Source organism: Desmodus rotundus, chromosome 6 (genome assembly GCF_022682495.2).
Source record: "Desmodus rotundus isolate HL8 chromosome 6, HLdesRot8A.1, whole genome shotgun sequence".
NCBI lineage: Eukaryota > Metazoa > Chordata > Mammalia > Chiroptera > Phyllostomidae > Desmodus > Desmodus rotundus.
The window spans coordinates 14,928,995-14,955,687 of NC_071392.1; the positions used below are offsets into that span (position 1 = coordinate 14,928,995).

Below are 26,693 nucleotides of genomic sequence, written 5' to 3' on the forward strand. Positions count from 1 at the left end.
ATATAAAACGCTTGCCCTGGCCAGGTAGCTCAGTTGGTTAGAGCATCATCCCCGTAAGACAAGGTTTCAGGTTTAATCATCGGTCAGGGCACATACAAGAATCAACCAAAGAATGCATCAATAAGTATAACAACAAATGGATGTTTCTCTCTCCCCCCCTTTCTCTTTCATTTCCTCTCAAAACCAATGCAAAAAAATCAATTTTAATGCATGCATAAATAAGTAAAAAAATAGAAACATAAAATGCTTATGAAATTCTCAGTGCTCCATGGGGCTGCATTAAAGAAATTTTTATGTGTTAAAATTATAAGTGAAGACAAAAGGCAAACAACAAATTGGAAAATCATTGTCATTCCAGGATCTTATCTCTTTTCATACTTTATTTTTCAGGCAGGAGAGTAAAAAAAAAGTCACATGTGACATATGGTAGATAGCTTTGGTTACAAATGGAGGTAAAACCCTTACTAATCAAGTTCATATATCATTTAGAGAAACCAGTAGGAAAACCAGGGGCCTCTTCCTTTGGAAAATCATAATATGTCATTTCAAATAAATGACCAGCGTGTACAGAAATCCAGATATATAAACAAGGCTCTCAGCACTCTGAGTGCTGGGCCGTGTGCCTACCAACATGCCTGATAGACAAAAAGCTCTAAATACATGTCTGTGGGATAAATGAATAAATGCATGTCATTTCTTTACACAGCTGGGCAGGCAGGTTGTCACAAAAATATTCACACCTATGAGTTAGATTATTATTATTATTATGTTAGTGTAACAATCATCCACATCATAGTAGAAGCTTGGCCTGTTAGTTGTTCTGTTGGGGGCCTGTGCATGTGCATTGAAATAGGATTCAGTTAGCTTGGAAGAGGATTTGAAGGACAAGCATACAGCACATTGGCTTTATGCATGTGTTTCTATGGAAAGCCAGCCTCCCCCTCTAGGCTACCCAGACCAGAGTCTAATGAGTCATACCTTCTCCCCCTACTCTTTGGATACAGTATGTCTATCCTACTAATTGTATGCAGACATTGTAAGTGAAACATAAATCATAATGAAAGAAAGCACTGCTGACTGATCAGTTATATAACATCGCTGAGGCTGTGTGCAGTATAATTCCTCACCACTCCTCTAAAATGTCATTTAACCTGTAAAAAAATCGGACCTCCCTAAACCACAACACATATTTTTCAGTAACCACTCAGGGAAAAGAGTTAATGGTCACCTACTCTAGCACAGCTCCCACACGGCACTGAAGAGCGCGTTGTCGCACAGAAATGAGGCTGAAGATTTAAGGAATTCCTGGCTGGTTCTTGAGCAGTGGATCTTTTTCCTGGCTTCCAGGAAAGAACTTGACCTTTGTTTGCTCGAGGAAAATATTGAGGCTGTTGCCTTTGATCCCAGTACTGTTTTCTATCGGTTTGTATTCCTTGCGTTTCCTGAAAACAATGTGTTAGAAAGGTTTTTTTAAAAGATCCCCAGCTGGAATATATTATCTTCCACAACCTTTTACATGCCCGGTGCAAAATGGTTAATTCCATTTAACTTAATCTCTGGCTTTTAAGACACTGCAGTCTTACGGGAATATATTTATGTTCTCTTCTTCATACAAGAAATGTGCCTGTTGACTATAATTTGAGATTACATGTTAAATATTAAGCTGACACAATTTTGTTAAGTTATTGACATCTGGTAGCATGTTTTAGGATTAAAAAAAACCCCACAGCAAAATCAACAGGCTCGTTCGGTATTCGTCATTCAGTGGAAGATTCTCCTCCCACACAAAATGGTTAAGAGCCAAAAAGGGAAAGTGGCCCATTTGTGCAGCACGTTGCTACTCATTGGCAACAATATACGACAGTGAATTAAAGTGTTGGAACCAGCAACTTACTTGTACACCAGGAGGGCAATCAGAGTGACAATCACGGCCACGCAGCCAACGGAGACCAGGGCGCCATTTGCCACACTTACAGAGGGGCCTGGGTCTTAAAACAGAAGAAGGACCCTGTTAGAGACATCTTCCGCCCAGAGGACATGCTGCTTGTAATGTAATTAAGTGAGCGACGCAGGGAGCTACCAGAAGATACACGGCTCCCTCTGGGCTTTCGTAATCCTTCCCATTAAATAATACACAGTCTTCGGGCCAGCTTGTCTTCCATTTAGAGAATGAGTCAGCACGTCGAACCACTGTGAAGGGCTCAGGAGAGGGGCGTCACATCCTGAAGACACCTGCTCAGGTCTCAGCGGATCCAGCGGCGCCCACGTGATGGAGGGTTCTGCGATCCTCCTGCCCACTCCCCCAGCCTCATCTCCCCCCGCCTGCCTTCCAGCGGTGCTGAAAATCCTGTGAGTCGCCCACCCTCCCCACACGCTTTCACGTCTCCACACCCTGTGCTGGCAAGTCCTTCCCTTTGGGACGCCTTCCAGACATTCGTGAGGCAGCGGTCACCCCTTCCTTTGTCACTACTCTACTCGCTCTCTTCCTTTGCCTCGATCACGTTGTGTGGCAATTACTTCCTTACACACATTTCTCTCCTGCTAAATCGTGAGAACCATGAAGCAATCAATGATTATGCCTCCTCTCACCCCTGCAACCCAGCAAATCAGCTAGTCTTGTCTCCACTGCCGAAGTAGAACTGCACTTTTACCTATTTTTCCTCCATCCTCTCTGCTACCATCGCAGTCCCAGCCACCAGCCTCTCCCCTGAGAAGACCTCTTAATTGTCTACCTGCTTCCAGGTTTATCTCCAACGATCCTTGCTGCACCTAGCAGTCAGCATGGCCTTCTAAAAGCATCCGTTAAGATCATGCTTCAAACCCACCAGTGGCTCCCCTTATGCTCAGGATAAAACCCAAGCCCCACTGGCGGTCTACAAGGATCTAAACGGGCTGCTCATAATTAAAATCAGGTCTCAGTTCAGAGACGGCCCCTCACCAAGCTGGCGCTCCTGGTCTGCAGGACTCGTCCTGACCTCAATCTAAAAAGCCCATGTCTGTCACTTCTCTCCCGAGCAAGTCACTCTCGCGTCTTGACCTTGTTTTGTTTTCTTCACAATGCCATCTCATTTGTTTATTGTCTGTGTCTGCTCAGAAGGGCAGGGGTCGTCTTCATTTGTTCCCCACTCTGCCTAGGACTGTACGTCCGTCGCCTAGAGCTGTGCTGGCCGTGGGGCAGATGCTCAGTGAATGGTCGTTGAAAGAACTGCAGCTGCCTCGTGAATGTTCATCGGATCAATGAGTGAAAGTTATTTCAGCTAAAAGTCTATGGGCTTGCCTGGGAGCCATGATCGATTTCTGAAATTCTGACTTTGACGCCTAAATCACCAAGTTCAGTCCCACTGGGTTAAAAGCTCTTTCTGGCCCTGACCAGCGTGGCTCGCTTGGTTGGGCGTCGTGCCGTGAAGCGAAGGATCGCCGGTTGGATTCCTGGTCAGGGCACGCGCCTGGGTTGCGGGCCAGGTCCCGACTGATGTTTCTCTCTCACGTCAGTGTTTCTCCCCCTCTCTTTCTCCCTCCCTTCCCCCTTCTCTAAAAATAAATAATATCTTTTTTAAAAAATGAAAGCTCTCCTTCTGAACTTTATTTGGATTTGGAAAATGGCTCGGGTCACACCTAAAGTTATCTCTGACTACAAGAAGAATTAAACAAATATCTGCCCCTAATCCAAATAAGAGAACAGTGGTTTGCCAGCACTGAGGGGCTTCACAGACTAGCTGATGGGTCTCAAGGCAATTCTCAAAAACTGACAGCACAAGGGGACTAAGGGCAGCGGCTCCTGGAGGTGCCAGCGTGGGGGCCCCTCCTTCCTCCTCCCACCCTGACCTCTCCGGCCCTTCACCTCAGGCCCCAGTGCACCCGCCCTAAGGAAGGACAGTTCTTTCCTTTGTATTCTTTTCTTGTTGTTGAATCTGCATCTAGGAGCTTACTAACAATAAGCCCTCGTACAAATAATTGTATGTATGGTCACTAAAGTTTTCCTCTCAGTGAGGTTGGAGCTGCCTGTTATATGAATGACTAAGTATGTTTAAGTACATTTTACCTTATGAGAGAGGCTCCAAGTCCAAAGGAGTTGTTCGTGAGTCAGTCACTAGGTTGTACCCGACAATACTCAAATTAAGGGGCAAACTAAGGGCTGTCACACGTGTGCAATTTCATCTCTCCCTTCTACCACACTGCTCTCCTCTAAGACAGAGCAGTGACTCAGAACAAAATCGGTTATAAATGAAATGCAGTTAGGGTCACCAGGTAGAGACCGTATTTTAAGGTTGGGGAACACTGAAAGCCAGCTGTAACTGAAAATTCCTCAGTGAAATTCTCTTGTCCATTTTGTAAGCATGTCCTCTCCAAGCATTAGGGGGGTCAGGAGTGGTTTTCCAGGTGAACACTGAGGAATAGGTAAGTTGGTTCGTTAAAGTCTCCATGGGATGCTCGGTTGAATTTGGGAAGAGACAGAGAGGACACATGGCAAGTTAGAAGGGAGCGAGGAGTCCACTTGGTTTCTTATTGCTCTGCTTGGCTTCATATCTTTGCCCAGGTGGATTCTAGTGACAACATGATACCAGCCCACCCTTTGTCATACTTTAATGGGAGAACATTGTTATTTTTTGAGGTTGGTCTACACCTCCCCCTTGAAATACAAACTTATTCAAGCATGTGGCAATCATATCCTGTTATTGCTGCTCCCTGATCACAACTGAGTGTTTTTCACCAAACCGCTTTTCTTTGGCCACTGTTTCTACCCACCCTCCCACCGTGCCCCCCGCCCCGGCCTCCTCTTTGCTAGATAGATTTGTTCTTGGATTTTAATGCCAGCCCCCAAATCCACATTAACAATAACTGAATGAATTTTGCACCAAAATAAAATTAAACATTGATAACTCAGCTCTGAATAGCTTGAGCAGGAAACACGAAGCCCTTTATCTGCAGCGTGAAATGCGCATACAAGCATGAAACAAAACTCACTTCTGCCAGGGACAGAGACGAGCGTGCTCGTGAGGGCCAGACTGGCGTTGTCACCCAGAGTGAGGTTCAGACAGTATGTCCCAGACCCAGTGAAGGCTCGTCTCACGGTCAGCAAGCACGTGTCGCCCACATCTGCGGGGCTACAGACTGTGTTCTGGGCCACCTGGCAGGTGGGGTCAGCCACGATGGTACAGACCTCGGTGGGAATGCTGAGGGCACAAGAAAGGGAGAGAGAGGAATGTAATAGTTTTAAAGGGAAAACTCACCACATTTCTATACAGTTGAACTCCACCTTATTTTTACTCAAACCATATGACATCGAATTGTCACCTATAATTTACCCTTATGCAAGCCTGGGGGTGAGCTACTGTTTCCTCTGGGTCCTCTGGAAGGTGAGGCCTTGGTAGTGGACCAGGAAGAAATTATGTGCCCCCAAGGCAAGGGGCTCTTGGAAGCGACGTGAAGCCCAAGTCATTCGCTCCACCTCTGGCTCCCTAGAATGCCCAGAGGTGCCGACAGTGTAGGCGTTAGGCAATGATGTTACTAAATGTCAGGGCAGACCCTGCCTGGGCTCCTGCAGAGGAATATACAACAGTAGTGACGCCAGCTGATCCCATGGTATGTGCTGGGCACGAGGCACCGAGTTTTAGATGCCCGGCATGGTTTTGTCTATTCCTCTCGGTGACTTTCTGAAGAAAGTGTCATTACCCAAGTGTAGCCAGGGACAAAGCACTCAGGGAGGGAAAAATCAATGATTGGCCCAAGATCACACAGCAGTTAGAGGTAGAGCTGGGACTTGAACAAGAGTTGTTTGACAACCGTCCTTGAAGCCACTTGGCAACCTGGCCACGCACGACTGTCTCAGCCGCTGCTTCACTCCTGAGCAGACAGACTTCCTGGAGGCAGAGCCCGAGCTCTGAGGCCGGGTCTGAGGGGGTGTGGGGTGAGGGAGGCGCACCCTGGCCACTGCCACAGATTCCTGCCTTTTGTCAGGTTTTTCTCCAGTTCCTGTCGATCCTCATTCTACCCCTCTGCCCAAGCTGGAGAGCCTTGCAGCTACCGTTTTTATACCGTCCCGTGCCTTTCATCAATGTGTATTCATCTACATCCACATGCATTTTAATCACCAGGTTTACACATATGTGAATCCATTAACATTAGCATATTTAATTACTCTATGTAATACATGTATCAGTTAATACATATTTAGTGTATAATATGTTGTTATAACCCAACCACAGGAAGCTAGAGTGTATAATGCACGAGGAGACCTGTGTAAACCATGAAGACAGACAGGATTATCGGCCATGGCTCTTAGTTAACACCAGCACACACTGGCCTCTCGGCACTGCGCAGGGGCCGCGGGGAGCTGACGAGCGGGTTCTGAGCCAGGCCGTGGTGTGTGAGCTGCGCTCTGCCAGGTGCCCGTGTCTAAGGCGGCAAGTTCTCTAACCACTGTGGCCCCGTCTGTAAAGCGAGGAGGCTCGTAGGATTGTGTGAGGATTCAACAGATGACAATGGCAAGAACACAGTAAGTGTTTGATCCACAGTTATTACTCGACTACACTCACAGTGAAAGGTAATGAGCATTGCTCAACACTAGCAAAAGGGATGCACCCTCGAGAGGGCCTTGGAGGGGCCTTCCTTGTCCTGGAATACTGAAGGGCTAGGACTTTAAATCAGCGTAGAAGGGGAGACTGGAGTCAAGGCCCCTGGGGGCCTCGCTTGACCTGTTCCTCCGATGCAGACGATGTACTCACGTCCCTTGGCAGGTCACGACAAAATCCATCAAGGAGTCACCAGGCTGTGGCACGGGCATCACAACTTCTGTCGTCTCAGTGATGCTGACCTCTAGAATTCCGTCTGACAAAACAATCCCCCCCCACCCAAGGAAAAGCACATCAAAATTCAGTGGAAACCAACCCAAATCAAACGACTCCTTAACCAACCAGAAGGCCAAACAAAACGAGACAGCCTTCTCGCTACACCAGACGCACCAGCTCCGGAACCTACTCCATTGCTACCTCAACACGTCCACGCAGTGTTTTCAAAGTCAGACCGAACTGTTCTTCAGTCCAAACTACCTCTTTATTTCTGGAGCCTTTGTATGTGTTAGAAGGCAGCTCCCCCTCTGGGCACATATTTCAGGAGAAGATGCCCGTAGGGGGTGCAGCCCCAGGTTCAGGCTGTGGCCAGCTTCTCTTGGTGGCAGCGAGGTGGCTCAGCCGCAGGGTGCACAGCGTGGGTTTCAGCCCCCCTGCCCAGAACCAGGGTGCATGGCTGGGGGTCAAACCCCACCTGTCTTCTGTGTTGGGCACTTGTGGGCTGTGCCTGAAATGCACAGCTGTGTGTGGTAGCCCTGCTCATTCACGTTTCCTACATACGTTTCACAAAGCGTGACTTTGTGAAATCGGCCAGGGGAAGAGAGTGGAAGTCAGGGGAACTTGTCACTGGCCTTCTTTCAAGGCTCGTACATTCCGATTTCTGGGACACAGGGCCGGAGATGCAGGCCCGGGGTAGGCTCATCTGTCTGTGGGCCTTATGGGGGTGCTCATTTCCACTAGGATGTGGGTAGGAGGGCTGCGGTAGGCGGGTGGGAATCTAGAAACTAGCAGAGTCTTTGCTCGTGTATGTGCGGTATCACCTCGGGCAGAGAGTGGGTGCCCCTGCTCCCCAACCCCGCCCTCCAGAGTCCATGGAGTGAGGGGCGGCCCGAGGTAGATTCTGACATCCTCTCCCTGCTAGTCTCACCTACAATTGTGAGTCTGGCCGTGAAGTAACCATCTCTGTGGATCTGGCAGTGTTCACCAGGAGCGCCCCCCCACAGCAGGGGGCTGGCACCAGCAGGGGCTGCGGAGTTGCAATGACAGAGTTTAGGTTAGTTGCTGAGAATATTTAATATGTACATGATAGAACCGAAAATCTAAACACCTGTCTACCTGCTTGTTAGAAAATCATCAAGAATCCTATGCTTTTAAATGGCTGTAGACATTTGGACTAAAAGTGTTAATGATTCATATAGATGTGAGAGCCATAAGGCATTAGTTGTTAAATCATGTAGGTAACACAATCCCATATCCGTAAGGCATTATAGTTGTTAAATCATGTAGGTAACACAATCCCATATCTTGCTTAAACACAGGAAGCAAGTGAGAGGTAGAAGCCATATTAAAATGTGCGATATAACCATCACGATGAAATAAAGCAGGCCATAAAAGAGTTTAATTTTGGAGGCTGGTATACTGGGCTCAAATATGAAGTCCCTTGTTTTTAGCTGTTTGAGACCATGGGCATATCATCTAACCTCTCTCAGCCCCAGTGGACTCATCTGTAAAATAGGAATAACTAGGAATGACCTGGTAGGGTTGAACTGTGAATCTGAAATGAGATGAGGCACATAACACCTGTTTCTCGTGCCTGCCGCAGGGAGTTCTTAATAAACATCAGTTTCCTTGTCCCAACATGTACATCTATTCTGTACACCTACTTAGGCATGGTATTCTCTAACATATATAACATAATATGTAACTTAACGTGCAGTGAGGTTGATGCACAATAGATTCAGGGGCAAGGCACATGGAGAAGAGCAATGTTTTCCCTGTTGGAAGTCTCATAGCTCCGAAGCTGACATTCTGAAAGTCGCAGTTATTGGTGAGCAGAGGTGTTCCATTCTCACTCCCAACTATGAACAGGATTTAAGGAGAGTGTGAATAGGAACTTTCGCTTTATTGTAGAGTTCTATATTTGAATTTTTACTAAGGATGGTGCATTAATTTTGCAATTTGAAATATTGCAAAAAAGAATAAGAATCAGTAATTATAGTGTCTTGAATTATATATTTTTGGTTTAATAAGATCTAATTTTGTTAATGACACTATTATGACAATTTATTATTTATAATTAACAATTTTTTGGTAAAAACAGTTGCAAGTCTGGACACCATGATGGCGTGCTCCCTCTGGGCTTGGTGATGGCGCCCTCTTGCGTTCAATGTGAGGATGTCAATCTATCGCAATCCCCTGGGTCCTGGAGTGCTAAGATGTACTCAGGTCCGTGTGGGGAAGGGTGGAGGCATCAGAGGGAAGCTAAAGCTCTCCAAAATAGCCTCTGAAGGACTTCTTGAATGTCCTTATATACTCTTAGTAGAGGGTGGGATTTAATTAATTAAGCCTTATATTCAGAACAATTTAAACAGAGTCTTTCCAGCTCAATAGCCAAGAAATATTCTCAAGGTACATTTGTTTTGGGGTCATTTAGAAAGTGCCTTTAAGTGTGGCTGTGTCTTCATGGGACACAAGGTGGATGCGGGCTGGGAAGGGAGGAGCATGGAAGAGGGGAGGAGGTGGGTGGGAGGAGGAAGGAGAGTGGGGTGGCCTGCATGTCCACAAGGGACCAGTGTGTCTTCTCATAGCTACAAAACATGGAGATGAACAGAAATGTGATAAACTAGAAAAGCACACGTAACAAAGTCAGTGAAAATGAGGAAGGTCAAAGAGCTGTACATGAGTCACCAAAGTTTACTTGCAAAGTGACTTGAAACAGGTTCTCTTGTCTTTCCTGTTCTATCAAGCTTAAAATAGTGATAAAATGGCTTTAAAATATCAACAGATTTTTGCAGAGTCAGGACACAATCCTTTTAACTAGTGATCTTACACTCTAACCTACGTGGATTTTTTTTTGCAGTTAAGGTCTTCTCTACCCCACCCCACCTCACCCTCCTAAAGATCACCCAGAAAACACTTACACAAAGATGGAGTGGGCTTTGGAGGTCGGGGTGTAGGTGAAGGACAAGGTCCAGGCACGACAGCTTGCACAGTGAGGTTAAGGCTGAAGGTTCCGTTGAGCACGTACGTGTGATTCAAAGTGTGATTGATGGAAACAAACAGACCAGTGTTATCGCCAAAATTCCACTTGTAGTTAATGGCAGACTCATTCAGGAAGTGGCTGGGATCATGAATAAAGACATCAAATATAATGGGGATGTCCCTGAGGAAGATTTCATCAGATGCATCTCGGTCATTCTTCTGGGACATGGTCACTGATATAGGAATCTGATCTAAAAGACATATATGAAAAAAGAAGGAATGATTGCTTGGTTTTAAGTGGATGACTTCAATAACACTTTTAAGTTAAAAATTTAAATCCAGGATAATTCAGCATCATTTTTCCTTTCCCTATGCAAGTTTTCTAGAGTTTTCCCAAGCTAATCTGGAAAACACAGGGAATACGTCATTAAATGTAGGGTTGAGAAGGAGTCCAGATGAATCGTGACCAACCCCAAACACTTGGCTCCAACTCTCTCTTAACCCCCTATAACATCGTCGGAACTGAGTGCCTCTTCCTCAGTCACGTCAGAGTTCGCTCCTCTCACCTGTTACCACGTACATGTCTTTCCCTTTTGCGATGGGAACGTACGTCCGTCCCTTTCTTCTATACACAGTTACTTCCATGAGTTGAGGGCCAAGCGTCACATTGGCCGTGTTTACAGAAACACTCGCTGCACACCGTCCCAATTTCTGGTAGTACTGACCTGTGAGAGGTTGGAATATTTAGGTATTGGTTACATGCCATGACCACTACAGGAAGGGGTTTCTTCACGACTGGCCACTGCCATTTAGAGATGGCTCTGGGGCGGAAAGGAACAGGAGGGGCGAGTGGTCCTGACTGCTTCAGAAAGGACGGTGGTGCTCGTTTTTATGTAAGACCTCATAAAACCAACCCACGGGGAAACAGACGGCACGGCGTGGCTAAAATGGAGCTAAGTGTTTAATGGGCTAGTGCAGTCATTAGTTCACAGATGCTTTTTATGAATTAGTGGTTTGGCACTGGGAATATGTTTTATTTCCCCCCCCCCCAAAATACATTTAATGTAATGGTGAGGTGTCAATGGAGTTTTTAAAAATTTATCCAAGAACCTACCTTATTTTTGTAATAATATTAGTATTTCAGCTATATTATTAAACAGCTTTTTAAACATTTTATTTTAGGGGGCCAGAATCCTGCACTTTCTAATAGTATTTGCATATAAATCTGCAATTCAGGTTGAGAGGTATGGTGTGTACATAAAAAGGAATGGAGTGGTTCCAGCCACACCTTCTAGGACCCCCCAGGGTCATTCTCTCTGTTTCTCCAACCCCAACGTGCATCTAACTGCCACTGTGTAGCAGTGAAAGTACCTCCTCCCAGGCAGGGCTCAGGGGTTTTTCTAACCCTATTGAGGCCCGTGGTATAGCTGCGTTTTGGGAACGATGGGGACGGCCCCTTTACTTTGACCGGCAGAGGCAGTTCTGATGGGCGTTGTGGGGTGGCAGGGGTGTCTCCCAGGGGTTAGTTACACGTGAGGCAATGTTAGTTCTGGCACTGAGAGTAGACCACCAGGGCAATGCCCAGCTGAGGGACAATACCAGCTAACTCTGAGACCTCAGCAGAAGACGGAAATTCAAAACAGCCTTGTTAGAAAAACAGCAATTTCTGGCTGAAAGCCGATTTTAAATAAAGACGTCTTCACTAGTCAAGTTAATGGATGGTAACAAGGCTAGAAAAGTCTGCAGTACCAGTGAACCTAAGGGACTCCATGAAAACTCCGAGACATTTGGTGAGGAGGCAGACACGGGCCATGAAGGCATGGAAAAAAGTTGGCTCTCAATCAACTAATTTAAGTAAATGGGCATAAAATTTACATATATTTTGTAGTTTGTACCATCAAGATGCATTATTAATATTTTGTTTTGATTTGTAAGTTAACTGAAGAAAGACAAGCTTTCTCTAATTTACAAAAAAACACAAAACATTCAGAAATTTGGAGGCTGCATTATGGGTAGCAATTTTCAAATCCTCAGAGCCAGGTGGCACCTGGTGACATTTTTAACTAAAGACTTAGCAGCCATGCTAGTAATAACCTAAATTTTCTTCTAAAGATAATCACTTTGCCAGTAATGTAGCAAAGTGGATACCATTTGTGGTTAAAAAAAGAAAAAGAGGGTAGGCTATGTTTAAAAGAAGAGCAGAGGTTAGATTATGTTATTTCTACACAATGGAATACTCTGCAGTTATTAAAATACTATATAGAAAGGATTTTAATAATATAGTCAAATACTCATGATATTAAGAAAAAAAAGGTCTATACGTTATAATCCTAATCAAGAAATACTAGTAAAGAAAACACCATCATATTAACAGTGATAGCCTCTGGTATGAATTACAGATGACTTATTCTTCATTTGTACTTTTCGGCATTTTCCAAAAATGAAATGTTTCTTTAATTCTTAAAAATTCATTTGACAACATAAAAAATTAAAGAATAAATCAACAAATACCTGTGCATCATTCAAATAAATATTAGTATTTTCTATTAGTATTTTAAAGATTACTGCTTTAGACAGAAAAAGATTGAGTAGTTTAGTTTTAAAAAAAGAAAGCTGAATCAGTTTTTTTTTTCTCCTCCTTTTAATTCTTTGGTGTCCCAGAGATTTGTCAAGACTAATATATATATATTTAATCTCTCACCCTTTATTCCAGTAACTATTATTAAACTCAGTGTTACTAATTCTACAGAATAAGAAAAGAGAAAAAATTAAATTTTAAGGAAAGGTAAAGGAAAAGCTAAGAGGGTTTGTAAAAGTCCAACCAAGGGTGTGAAAGACGTAGACGAAATTCCACCCCCTCCTTCCGTGGTGGTGGGGGAACGGCCTTCCGTCAGGGAACACGTGATAGCTTTGGTCGGTGCCGTTTCCCGGGTCGCGGTCCTCATCCCATGCCGTCCAGTTGTAAACATACAGGTCTGAAGGCAGACCTGTACCTGAACAGAGAAAGAAAAGCCGCGATTGTCATCTGGGTCAGAATGCTCAGTGCTCATGGTTGAATTAGACACTTTTTGATAATTTTTCATAACTAGTTTAAATATAGTTGAACAACTACAACCCTAATGATCAAAATTCATCCAATGATGCATTTGTGACCTGTGCATTTTTTCCTACATATGTGTTTAATTTCAGTAAGTTTTACGTAGAGCAATTATTCAGGAAAGTTCAAGCTAGAGATATCACTTAATATACAGGGTCTGGACCCCTTTTATATTATGAAATCTTTTATCATAAAGACATAAGCATGTCATTCTGTAACATAACAATATCACACTCAAGCACACCCTATGACATTTTAGGTGAAATACTCAAATTAAAACTATAAATTATTACACCCATATTATTACCCTACCAACCACACTCAGGCAGGCATTCCTTACTCCTGCCAGACCCTGTATTTTGTCTTTTTATTCGGATGCACTCTATCTGTAGCATTCTCTCCTGACTCATCTGACACCACGACTCCTAGAGACTTCAGCACACGCCTCGTTAGACTAAGTGTATTCTTCTACGCAACACACAACGTCATTACCACCCTTCCACAGTAAGCAAGGCTCACATACCACATTTGTCTATTTTGTTTCAGAGAGAAAGGAAGGAAGGAAAGAAGGAAGGGATGGAGGCGGAGAGGGAGAGAGCGAGAAAATATGGTAGAACATTTAAATTGTTGAATCTACATAGAAGGTATGTGGGTACTCAGTGTACCTGGGTTTCTTCTTTCCTGTATGTATGACATTCTTCATTTTAAACAAGTCATGATCAATACTGTTTCATCTGGAGCAACTCCTTACCCTCTGGGTGTTTTATGTCACTGACTTTCATGGAGAGACTTTTTATTTATCGATCTAGTACAACCATTAGTATTTTTTATTCTTAAATTGACCCAGACAGGGCCTGCGGGAGCCCCTTCAGCTGACTTCTGTGTCCTCGTGACATATTCCCAAGCCCAGCGATGTCGCAGGCTCACGGGACACTTTCCCTTTCCTACCCCTGTAATCAGTCATCTCTTCAATGGCCCCTACACTTTTTAGTGGTGATAAATAGTTTCTTAAAACTTTCACAAGTCACAAGACCTCTGTCATACAAAAAAAATGGTCAGAGGGCTAGACCGTCATTTGAAACATTCATAACCACCAGCTTTTTTTTAGGGGAAAAAAGAAAAATGCTACAGAATATTAAATACTCCATTTTTTAACTATCAAACCCTTTCTATACAGAATCCAATGTTTTCCTCATAGGAATATGATAAATTAATAAAGAATGAACACACTGACAATTTAACAGAAGTTCTAAATAATAAAATCAGATTGTAAGTGCATTTAATAACCTTGTCACAAATTGAAGAATCTCAGTAATTAGCTTGGGATTTTTGAAATGTGCAGTTCTAACAAGATAATTTCCCTTGATGTATTTGTGTTTATTTGCACTCTAAGAGCTTATCTGCTTTAATTATGAGCAAAACAAATCATACGTGTGTATGTACATATTTTAGCGTCTGTGCCAGCCACGCGGCACTTGCTGAAGAAACTTGGGAGGAGAAACTACTCTGATCAGCAAACATCTGTCACACTGGCTCTTCTCTGAGTGGCTAAACGAATTCCAAGGAATAAAACCCAAACCTGAGGATCAACAAGGTATTCACTGTCCAATCACCTGCACACTAAGCAAACACCAAGCCTGACAATGTCGCTTCTGCGGAGGGCTCCAGGTAGCAAAGAGCCACCGTTTGCTGAAATATCGTTGGCTAATGTTGACGAAGGGACTGGGTGGAGTCACACACTCACCCTCCCTGGTGTCCAGCTTGAGGAGAGGGAGACATGGGATGACAGCAGCCTCTTGCATTAATTGCAGAGGTATTGTATCTAGGAGGATCAAGGTTTCCGAGAGGGGTCTCCAATAGTTTGGAGAACTAGCATGTTCCTGTGTGCGAATAACGTTTCTTACCATTTCTGCAGTTCTTCTCATAGACTATGTTGCCACTGTCATCTTCCTTCTGGCATCTGGGTAATACCAGGGTCACCACAAATGTTATATTTGAGCCCACCAGGGCTGGGGAGTCACTGGTCAGAACGGCCTTCACATGGCCTCCTAGGGCAGAGAAAGGTGAAGCTCAGGGATCGACACTCTCTTTCCTGTCACTGATGAGTCACATAAAGTTAAATTTACTTATAAGGACCAGCCCAAGGCTCCTTATGCCTCTTCACAGTAAATTAATTTATTTTCTGGATGCCTAACTTTTGCTACCTGAGTACAACATTCTAGAAGATAAGTTTTAAAAAGTCAGACCAGTTAAAGAATTTTCTAAACACAGAAAGAATAGCCACTTAAAATAATTTTAAAAATCTGCTCAGACTGAAGAGAGTAGTATTAAAAGTTCATATTATTCAAACTGCCAACCAATGACTGAAGAAGTCATTCATTCATGTGAATGGAAAGATATATTCACTTTCCAACAAACCACATTTTGAGATGGTTGAGACTGCTCTGGAGTCTTAGAGCTTCCGAAGATGAGCATTCACATATTAGCTAAATAGGGTTAAGACTAAACCCGCTCACTCTGCAAAAGCTTCCAAAAATGACAAACTTGTAAATTCTGAGGAGATTAAACTGTGTGTGTGTGTGTGTGTGTGTGTGTGTGGCTGAGAAAGTGATATGTTGCCATAAAGGCGAGGTTGCCAAATCCCACTTGGTAACTAGAGGACTGTCATTCACAGAAGAAACGTAAGCCACCTGCGCTCCAAGTTGTAATCTGAGACTGACTTAAACAGGCAGTGTCAGTTGTTGGGTTGAGTCATTGACTTACCTTTCCAGGATTCATTCCACCTCGGGTCTCCTCTTTTCCACACGGGATAGAGATTTTCATTCCACTCCCTTTCATCTGAAGACCAACCATTTAATCGGTTGTGCTCCCTCATAACACCGGAGGTTCTTTCATTGCTCAACACGTCATGAAATCCTACATCGGCATTTGAAAAACAATTATTTAGTCTACTCTCTTCCTCATTTAGTACGTACCTAGCGATGGTTAAGGCCACTTTCCTTTTCACAAGGTTGGAAAGAATATACAAAGTATTTCCAATGTCAAGCAAGTAAAGGTTTTTTCCTTTAATCCTCACCTGAGGACATTTTTTTCATTGTTTTCTAGGGGGTGCAGGGAGAGAGAGAGAGAGAGAGAGAGAGAGAGAGAGAGAGAAACAACGATGTGAGAGGGAAACATCCATTGGTTGCCTTCTCGTACATGCGCTGACTTGGGAGTGAACCCACAACCTGGGTATGTGCCCTGACCGGGAATCCAGCCTGTGACCTTTCATTCTACAGGAGGAGGCTCTAACCAATTCAGCCACAGTGGTCAGGGCTAAAGGGTTGTTTTTTTTTTTAAGTATCTTTAATACAAGTATTCAGATGCTATCTCTTCATGTACTTTAGATGAACAAAAAAAGTTTGAAAGTCAGTATTTCTTAGCCATCATTTGGTTTTTCAATGTTATTGGTGAAAATGAAAAATGTGTCTTTTATTTTACAGAAAAATCTAAAAGGACTTTTTGGCCAACCCCAAAGCTGCCGGCTGCTCCTTACCTAACTTTGTCAACACCTTTGTCTTCCTCCTCCCTACCAGGGCCGATTGTACAGCAGCAAGAAATCCCTTAGTGTTTGACCCACTGCTAAACCCGAGCCATCCTTGTTTTTTCTGGCCAGAATCTCTAGTTTTGGGCAAGGAGCAGCCAGGAACGTCAGGGTTTTGTTAGGTTGCCTAACAGGCTGGGACTCTTCTCAAACTGACAGAGAGGTTGACCCTCTGGCCCATCTGTTTTAGGAGCAGAACAAACGGGTGTTGGTGGAAGGGAGGCTGGAATCAGTGCAGGGGCCTGCACTGACCTGTCGGTTCTCGGACCCTCTATCTGCCTCCCCTGCCTGGGGAGGTTCGCTGAGGTTAGACAATTGCTACTTTGTACGTCTCCCACTCTAAGCACCTACTGTTAGCTGATATCTTAAGAACCCCACACCCAGTTTTGCCAAGGAAGTGAAAGCTCAGGGTGCTGTGTCGTTCCTGGCCCTGCCCTGCAGTAGGCAGCCAGCCTAGTTTGTCCATCCGCAGGGTGGGCAGCAGTCTGCCTGGCAGCGGCCTTCTTCCTCCTACCCGCTGCGTGGCCGGGGCCAGTTCCTTGCCCTCTGTGGCCTGTTTCCTGCTCTGGGAGACGGGACCGTCACGCTGCCAGGCTCCCCAGGTGAGGCCAACACAGGCCAGCAGCTCTGCGTCTGGACTCCCTTGTCAAAGACGACGGGCCCTTTCGGCCCTGGTCCCAGGAGGTGCTGCTAGGACTCTCCCGGGACCTGCACCGCCCCAGCCTCTGGCCTCAGCTGCTTGGAGCAGAATAAGGCGTGCCCAGAGCCACTTTGCTCCCTTTCCCCCCAATGTCGGCCCCTGCCCCCACCACGAGGGGCTCTGTACTCCCCAGCGCCCGCCTTTCACCAGCCTGCCGTGGGGAAACCCACCAGAGCACTCCCAGAATTTCCCATTCCTCCTCTCCTCATCCAGCAGTCCTGCCAGATCCCACTCTGTGAGGACAGCTTAATTATAGGGCACTTCTCTCCTGCCCGGAGGAGGCGTGAAGGGTGTGTGCATGGGCGCTGTGCCTGGGGGTCCAGGAGCCTTCTTTCTCAGAGCTGGGGGGCGGGCGAGTCACAACAGGCTCAAGGCTGCTTGCCCGTTGAGTAGGGGAGGACAATCTCCACTCCAGGAAGGTGTTGTGGGGGTTGCCTGAGGGACCAAATGGAAGCACCCAGCACTCAGGCTGCACCTGGTGGGGATGAAGGGGATGCTGGTCCCGTCTCAGCGCCCCCACCCCACAGGAAGATGCCTGGTGGAATCAGGGTTCCTGGACTTTTCAGCCAGTGAATGCCATGACTCTTTTGGAGAGAGGTGAAGGGGACCTCCTGAGGGATGTATAATTTATTCTCCTTCTACTCCACTCTTAACTCCTCCTGGAGGATGGGGGCTGCCATGGCCACCCACCCCCTGGTCTGGACCCATGGGCTGCATAGAAGTTTAGTGGCTCAAAATTTTGGCTTTGCATACCAATCACAAGAGGAGCTTTAAAGCAAGAGTGCTCTGACCCTGCCTCCAAAGATTCTGCTTTCAGGGGTCTGGTCGTCAGCCTTGTTACCTAGTCCCCAACCTCTAGTGGATGACGAGAGTGGGGATCACTGCGGCCGCTGCAGATGCACGCGGGCCCGGGAAGAAACCTCGGCAGGATTCGCAACAGCTTCTGGGTTGGGGTTACGAGAGAGTCTGTCTCCAGATTTTGGGCCCCCTTTTATCTGAGCTCTCTACCCTATTGGATAGAAACCAGGCAAAGTGCAGTGGGTAGCGTTGCTTTGTTCTCAGGCCAGAGGCCGGCCCCTCACACTCCTACCCTCCCACTGTCTGGCAGAGAGTGGGTCACCATTGCAATGGAAAAAAAAAAAATGCTCCATAAGAGACAGGCTGCATGGTTATTAGTTTCCAAGAGCCCGAAGCAAAGAATGGAGGAGGGGGATTTTGCTGAGGTTCCAACTTTCCCAAGTTTCCAGAAGAAGAAATGACTGAGCATGAAAGTTGCCTGAGGAGCTTCGTGGAGTCCAGCGTCTGGCTCAGACAACATCACTTCAGACAAGCCACCATTCAGCCGACAGCCAGAGAGTGGGTTAAACACAGAAATGGAGAATTACTCACGTTTGGCGGCATCGAGTGGCAATCTTGCAGCCAGAAGCAGAAATCCCAGGAAACAGTAGAGACATTTCATGCTGAATGAATTCTCACAGACCCAGCAATCAAGGTTTAACTTTTAACTCCTCTGGCTCCATCTGCTAAGAACAACAATGCACTTCTGGCCTCTACTGTGCCCCACTCCTTACTTTAATTAAATATGGGCCTCAGGGCCAATCATGTGATGGTATTAAGCAGCATTGCCTGATCTGATCTCTTGAGTTCAACCCTTTCCAACTCATGTGCTTCTGACTCACTCGCTTTCGGCATCTATTTATTCACTTTTAAGAGGCACACTGTTTTAAAGTTGTGATTCCACATTTCTAGTTAAAGAAATGTCTAGTTAACTTCCTTTCCTTTGGACCCTCTTTTAATATCCTTCACCAAATATAGTTTTTGTGTCCAACCTCATTGATTACCAACTTGCTGCCGTTCCTTTACCGATTGACTCACCCAGCTCAGGCTGAAATGTCACAATCACGCCTCTCTTGCTCTAATTCAGATGATCAGCTCCTCACAGTGCTGGCTAATGCTGGTACTTTCCCTTCCCCCATGAGAAGGCAAAGGTGAGGGGTGTATCTCTCCAATTCCTTGAAATTGTGGGTTACATATATGGATAACATATGTTGTGCCAGAAGGTGCTTCAAACAGCTGCTCGGGACTCCAATAGTTGAGAAACTTAACCCAAAAGCACATTGATGATGTCTGTGCCATTCCATGTAGCTTTGGGAACAACCCGCATGATTTTTGGTAACTGCTGTCACAGCATTGATGTGGTGTCACTCAGGGTCAGTTGCAGAAAACATACAGCATATTCACTTCATGTTACAGAAAGCAGGCATTAAATGTCAAAACAAGCTTGTCTGCAACGTGAATTTTATATAATCAAGTTATTTCTGGTCAGAAAATTTGGCAACATGAACACTTTACTGCACACAACCTTTCTTTAAGTCACATCCACATCACCATTTTCAGTAGATACAAAAGTCCCGGAGGGGCTGAGAATAAAGTCTGGGGTGTTGACTTAGGTTTCAGCTGTGTTGACGGGGGATGGAAATGGTCTGTGAGACTGAAATCCACAGAGAGGAGGGTGTGGCCAGTTCCCTACCCTAAGGCCATACAGCTCTTTGGAGCTCCTTTTACAGGCTTTGAAGCACAGACGAAGGGAAAAACAGCAAGGGGAGCACATTCATGATTGAAACAACACTGTTTTCATATACAAATGAATAGTGGAAGTGTTTTATGTTATATGAATAATCTATATAGTTCTGCTTTTCACAACAAACGTGCAACTTTTAGAATTAAAAAAAGCTTCAGTTTAGGAAAAGCTTACTGCTGATTTATTTTTCAAAGTATTATTGCCCTTTGCTAATAAATAGTTCTGGCTTGTATTTTTGGCCAGATGAACTACTTCCACCTCTAAATAAATTGGAAGTGACAAACTCTTCGGTGACAAACCTTAATAGGGAGAGAGACCGAGTGACCACATCTTCTTTGATGTCTCCTCTTCCCTGTCTGGTCAAGGGGAGAAGAGTAGGGCAGTAGGCACAAAGGCAGGCAGCTGGGTGGGGTGCAGAAGCAGCCAGTTCTTAGTTTCAAAGTGCCGCCATTGGAGCATGCGCGCTACGAAAATCAACAGCTGACAGCATATAAAGCCGTTTACTTCACAGGACCAGATACAGGGTTATTTTGGATAAGAAAGATCCTCAAGGGTTTTTCTTTTCTTCTTTCTTAAATAAAATCATACTGCAAATTAAGTTTGAAGTCGTTCACTGAGAGAAGGGAACCATCTCAATTGCTCAGGGTTACCGACATGATTTTTCTGTTTGGAGATGATGTTGAGAAATAATAGTTTTTGAGGGTGCACTGAATTACCTGTCAGCATCCTGGTTTCCGACACCCCTCATGCTGGCCACGGCCCCAACTTGAGGAGCAGCACCTGAGACGTAACGGCTGCAGCAGCCATGCAAAGGGGGACTTCTGGAGTGGGGGTGGCACCCAGGAGTCAGGGCAGGCAGGGGTGGGGTGCGGTGGGGGTGTTTAAAAACCTTTAATTTTAGGGATTTCTCAGTTCAAACTGGTGTTTTTAAGCAAGAGAATACAAATTAAGGTTCTTTGCTCCTCAACTTTTGTAAACAGCTGTTGTATCTGTTCCCTATTGCCACTGTAACAAATGGCAGAAACTTGGAGGTTAAAACAACACAAATCTATCATGTTCTGGGAGTCCGATCCAAAATGGGCCTCACTGGGCCAAAATCAATGTCAGCAGCGAAGCTGAAGTGAAGACTCTGTTTCCTTGCCTTTTCCAGCTTCTAGAGGCTTCCATGCATTTCCTGGTGCACAGCCCCCACCCAGCTGCAAAGCCAGCCAGGCCAGTGGAGTCTCTCTCACCTCACACCTGACACCCGCTCTCCTGCCTCCCTCTCTCCCTTGTAAGTACCCTTGTGATTATCGAGGCTCACCTGGATAATCCAGATTCATTTCCTTGTCTTAAATCAGTTGATTAGCTTCTTAATTCCATCTGCAACCTTAATTCCCCCTCGCCATACAACATCTTTACAGGTTCCGGGGATTAGGATGTGAACAGCTTTGGGGGCCATTACTCGCCTATCAAAGTGATACAGCAGGTGACTTAGCAAAAATTCCATTTATGAAGAAGAGTGTGTGATAACAACAGTGTTGGGAAGTACCTCTCAAAGGTTCCAAGACTTGTCGAAACAAAGCCTTTGCTATTTGGCAGAACAGAGAGGCAAGAATAAACTAAAGATAAAGGAATCAGTTCAAAGAGCAAGCTCATGTGATTTGCCTTGTCCTAACGTGGGCTTTCGCCCGCGCTATAATCAGAGTCACGGTTTTCAGATTTAAGCATTAACGAATGACTCAGACTTCACTTTCGTCTAGGTCTTCAGTCTGTCTGGGTGCTCTCGGCATGAATAAGTCATTAAACTCCCTCATTTTCAGATTTACTGAGTTCTGAAATTACCCTTCAACCAAAATATTTTTCCTAGCTTTTCAGGGAAAGAGGGGAAAATGAGTGGCAAAGGTCAATGTTCCTTTTCTGGTCGCCACTGCACCCCCAAATCGCCAGTGTCTGTGGCCGTTTTAGCCTGATGAGTTAAATTGGATGAGCACAGAGGCGGCGTGAGGGGAGTGCATTCAGGGTGGGAAGGAATAATGTGAATAGAAGAACGAACTTGTAAATGAAGGAATGAAGTACTGACAATGCTCAAATGTGGATGAACCTCAAAACCACGATGCTAAGTGAAAGAAACCAGGCACGAAAGCCACATACCGTGTGATTACATTTGTATGAAGTGTACAGCATAGGCGAATCCGTAGGAACCAGAAAGCAGATTGGTGATTGCCAGAGGCTGCAGGAGGAGAGAAGCGCTGGGGGTGGGGGGTTGGTTTGGCTGCGGTGAAACCCTTTGGGAAGCAGATAGTGGTGGAGGCTGCACAATGTGGCAAAGGACCAAATGCCACTGGGTTTTTCACTCTGAAATCGTTGATATTATGTTATGTGAGTTTCGCCAGGATTTTTAAAAAAGAACATAATGATTAGTTCCAGAATACCCTTTGTGCCGGGCATGATGCCAGAGGGTGAGGATGAAGAGAGAAAGGCCCCTGGCCCTAAGGGGCTTGCGGTGCACTTGCAGGCAGGGGCCAGGTGAAGCCGCACGCAGTTGCTGTGGCAGAAGTGTGCTGGGGTGCACAGTGAGGGCTTGGGGAGATGTCCAGTACAAATGTAATGCGAGCTACGTACAAAATGTAAGATGCCCTGGTTGCCACATTAAAAAAACAGTACAGAGAAACAGTTGAAAGTAATTTGATACTATGCATCATTTAACTCAATTTCAGCATGTAATCAGTATATAAAATTAGCAACAAACTATTTTACATTCTTTTTTATGCAGCCTTTGAAATCCAGTGTGTTTCACACTTATAGCACATGCTATTTTATTTTATTTATTTTTAAATCCTCACTGAGGATATGTTTACTGATTTTAGAGAGAGAGGAAGGGGGAGGGGAGAGAAAGAGACATGGATGTGAGTGAAAAATATCAATCTGTTGCCTCCAGTTCATGCCCCAGCTGGGGATCGAATCTGCAGCCTTTTTGGTGTACACGTGGAGGCTCCAACCCACTGAGCCGCCTGTCCAGGGCAGCACATGTCATTTTAGGCTGGTGCATTGCTGGTGCTCACTGGCCACATGCAATATGCCAGTGGCTGGCATTTGGGACAGTGCAGCCCCGCAGCCCGGCAGCCCCGGAGAGACGGGAAAGGCCTCTGCAGGGGTACAGGGTGGCTTGAGGCTCGTGCTGCTCCAGGCAGAAGGAGCCATGGGAGCCACAGCCCAAAAGGGGGCGAAGGCGGGAGGGGCGTAAAGGTCTGCACGTGGTGAGGCCAATGCTTGCCCTACGTCCAGCCTGATTTTGATGGAAAGTGGGCACCGTGCACATGGGTATTTTTTTCCTCTCAGGAGTGGAGATGAAGAGGAAATGTAGAGGTCTCGTGCCCGTCACACGTGATTGCTTTAATGACCACTCCCCCCACCCAGCCTGTCCGTTTCCAGCACTCTTCTCAAAGTGGAAATAGTTATTGCAAAACTCCGTCTCATCTCAACTTAGTCATCAGCGCCTTGCTCCATGCTGTTTCAGTGTTATCCAAGAGTGAAATCTCTCGAGGCAACAACCAATTTCAGAAGTGTAAGGTACATTTTCATGACTTTTTATTTTGAAATAATTACAACTCCCAAATATCCTTTATCCAGATTTACCAATTTTAACATTTTGCCACATTTGCGCGCTAATTGACATATACTTATGTGTACATTGGTATATCTACACACACATATGTTACTTTTTTGTTACTGTTTTTTATGAACCACAAATTGCAGAATCAGGCTCTCTTACTCTTATGTGCTTCAGCTCCTATTTCCTAAGATCAAGGGCATGCTGTTAACCTAAGTACAGTGCAGTTACCCAAATCAGGAAATTTATTTTCATTTTTTATTATTTTTAAGTATATTTTATTGATTATGCTATCACAGTTTTCCCAATTCCCCCCCTTTATCCCCCCTCTGCCCTGCACCCCCAACTCTCCAGCATTCTACCCCCTTAGTTCATATACGTGGGTTGTACAGAAACGTTCTTTGAATTCTGTTTCCTATACCGTTTTTCATCTCTCCCCATCTATTTTATGCCTACCAATTATGCTTCTTCTTTCCTCCCCTGAAATCCCTCCATGTGATCTCCATTACTCTGATTCTGTTCCTGTTCTAGTCGTTTGCTTAGTTTTTGTTTTTTTTTCTTTTAGGTTCATTTGTTGATAGTTGTGAGTTTGTTGTCATTTTACTGTTCATATTTTTGATCTTTAATTTCTTAGATAAGTCCCTTTAACATTTCATATAATAGGGGCTTGGTGATGATGAACTCCTTTAACTTGACCTTATCTGGGAAGCACTTTATCTGCCCTTCCATTCTAAATGAAAGCTTTGCTGGATAGAGTAATCTTGGATGTAGGTCCTTGCCTTTCATGACTTCAAAGACTGTATTTTTTGGACTATAAGATGTACTTTTCCCCCCAAATTTGGGAGGAAAATGGGGGTGCGTCTTATAGTCCAAATGTAGCTTACTTGGCTCCCTGGGGGGGGGGTGTGTGTGGCAGTGGAGCGGGTTTTTTTTTTTTTTTTCCTATTTTCCTCCTCTGAAACCTAGGTGTGTCTTATGGTCAGGTGTGTCTTATAGTCCGAAAAATACAGTACTTCTTTCCAGCCCCTTCTTGCCTGTAAGGTTTCTTTTGAGGAATCAGCTGATAGCCTTATGGGCACTCCTTTGTAGGTAACTCTCTCCTTTCCTCTTGCTGCTTTTAAGATTCTCTCTTTGTCTTTAATCTTGGGTAACTTAATAATGATGTGCCTTGGTGTGTTCCTCCTTGGGTCCAACTTCTTTGGGACTCTCTGAGCTTCCTGGACTTCCTGGAAGTCTATTTCCTTTGTCAGATTAGGGAAGTTCTCCTTCATTATTTGTTCAAATAAGTTTTCAATTTTTTGTTCTTCCTCTTCTCCTTCTGGCACCCCTATAATTCGGATGTTGGAATGTTTAAAGTTGTTCCAGAGGTTCCTAAGCCTGTCTTCATGTTTTTGGATTCTTGTTTCTTCATTCTGATCCGGTTGGATGTTTATGTTTTCCTTTTGTTCCAAATGGTTGCTTTGAGTCCTAGTTTCCTTCCTGTCACCGTTGGTTCCCTGACTATTTTGCTTCATTTCACTTCAGGTGGCCTTCATTTGTTCTTTCATTTTGCAACCAAGCTCAATCAGATCTGTGAGCATCTTGATTACCAGGGCTTTAAACTCTCCATCAGATAGGTTGGCTATCTCCTCATCGCTTAGCTCTCTTTCTGGAGTTTTGCTCTGTTCTTTCATTTTGGCCCTATTTCTTTGTCTCCGCGCACCTGTTAAATTGTAAGGGGGCGGAGCCTTAGGTAATCACCTGGGCAGGGCAACTCTCCTCGCTGTACTGGGGTGCTGCCTGTGGGGGAGGGGCCAGAGAGGGAACAATGCAGCTCACCTGCTGGGCTCTAGAGCACTTAGCATCGGTGTGAGATGGGGGGTATCTCCCACTGGGGCAACCCCAGCCGTAGTCCCCAGTCTGCTCTGAGTCTCAGCTTCACCTTCAGCCCCCCCCCCCCCCCCCCCCCCCCCCCCCCCCGCCTGCACAGTCCACCACCTCTCCCCAGCCAGCCCTGTCTGGGCTGCCGCCTCCCCATGGGTTCTCTCCGTCTGCCCGTCTGGTTGGTCTGGCTGACTGTTTCTTTAATTCCTTGGTTGTCGGAGTTCCATGCAGTTTGATTTTCTGGCACTTCTGGTTGTTTATTGATTTTAGATTGGTTGTTTTTCTCCTTTTGGTTGTACAAGGAAGCAAAGGGTTTCTACCTATGCCTCCATCTTGGGCGGAACTCCAAATCAGAAAATTTAATACTGATATACCGCTACTATCTAAGCCCTAGTTTATAGTCACGTTTTTCCAGCTATCCCACTACGTATTTCAGAGCACCCCTCTCCCAGGGTCCAGGGCGGTGCTGTGCACTGCATTTAGTTGTCTCTCTAGTCTCTTGTAGTGTCAGACATTCCCTCAACCTACTTTACCCTTCGTGACATTAAACTATTTGAAGAGTATAGGCTATTTTTTTTTTTTAAATAGAATGCCCCTCTCTTTCGAGTTGTCTTTCTCATGCAGTTGCCTTTGTGAGACTAAGTATTTGGTTTGCTACGTGTAAGTTTGTAATTTTTTTACTTTTCAATTACAGTTGGCATTCAATATTATTTTGTGTTAGTTTCAGGTGTACAGCACAGCGGTTACACAATCGTATACTTTACGAAGTGTTTCCCCCAATATGCCCAGCGCCCACCTGGCACCACACATGGTTATTACAATATTACTGACTGTACTCCCTGTGCTGTACCTCACATCCCTGTGACTATTTTGTAACAGCCAATTTGTACTTCTTAATCCCTTCACCTTTTTCATCCAGCCCTCCAATCCCCCTCCCCTCTGGCAACCGTCAGTCTGTTCTCTATATCTATGAGTGTGTTTCTGTTTTGTTTGTTCATTTATACATGCATTGTTCTTTAGGTTCCACATACAAGTGAGATCATACAGTATTTGTCTTTCTCTGTCTGACTTATTTTACTTAGTGTAACAATCCCTATTTCCTCCAAATTTCTGCGAGGACTGACTTGTTATGTTCATGCCGGGGTCCTAAAGGCGTGTGGGACTGTCAGAGAGGACAGGGAAAGAGGGTAGGGACAGACCCCACCAAAGTCACAGTCTGGAAAAAAAGTTGGGAAACACTGATATGGAGCAAGCTGAGCAGCCACATTTCAAAGAAGTATATAAAGCCACCATGTTACAACTCTCTCTCTTTGTTCAGAGCTTACAAGTTGTATCACTTCTCTTGTCAGTCCTTGTCCGACTGTGCCTTTAGTTGCTCACCTGCTGACTCGAGCGTTCATAAACAGCGTATACAGCTTCTGTGAGTCCGAGAATCAAAGCAGCCCTCCGTCAAGGCACGCTCACGCTCACACCGCCCGTGGCCCCGACTCCTGACAGCCGGGATCCC

At 45.2% G+C, this 26,693-nt stretch overlaps 1 protein-coding gene across 2 annotated transcripts; it reads right to left on the minus strand.

Annotated features, from left to right (window-relative positions):
- Positions 1-346: 346 nt before the first annotated feature.
- GPNMB (glycoprotein nmb) lies at positions 347-26,693 on the minus strand. 2 transcript variants are annotated; one of them, XM_045197438.3, is made up of 12 exons: positions 26,567-26,693; positions 18,540-18,673; positions 15,631-15,783; positions 14,772-14,915; positions 12,593-12,763; positions 10,337-10,495; positions 9,710-10,021; positions 7,717-7,815; positions 6,726-6,828; positions 4,966-5,174; positions 1,895-1,988; positions 347-1,442 (listed from the first exon to the last, which is right to left on the minus strand). In XM_045197438.3, exons 2-12 carry the CDS (start codon positions 18,607-18,609, stop codon positions 1,295-1,297), a joined length of 1,662 nt encoding a protein of 553 aa, XP_045053373.2. In that variant the 5' UTR covers positions 18,610-18,673; positions 26,567-26,693; the 3' UTR covers positions 347-1,294. The 2 variants fall into 2 exon arrangements, with proteins under 2 accessions (XP_045053373.2, XP_024418803.2); XM_024563035.4 differs by lacking the exon at positions 26,567-26,693 and having other exon boundaries at positions 18,540-18,731.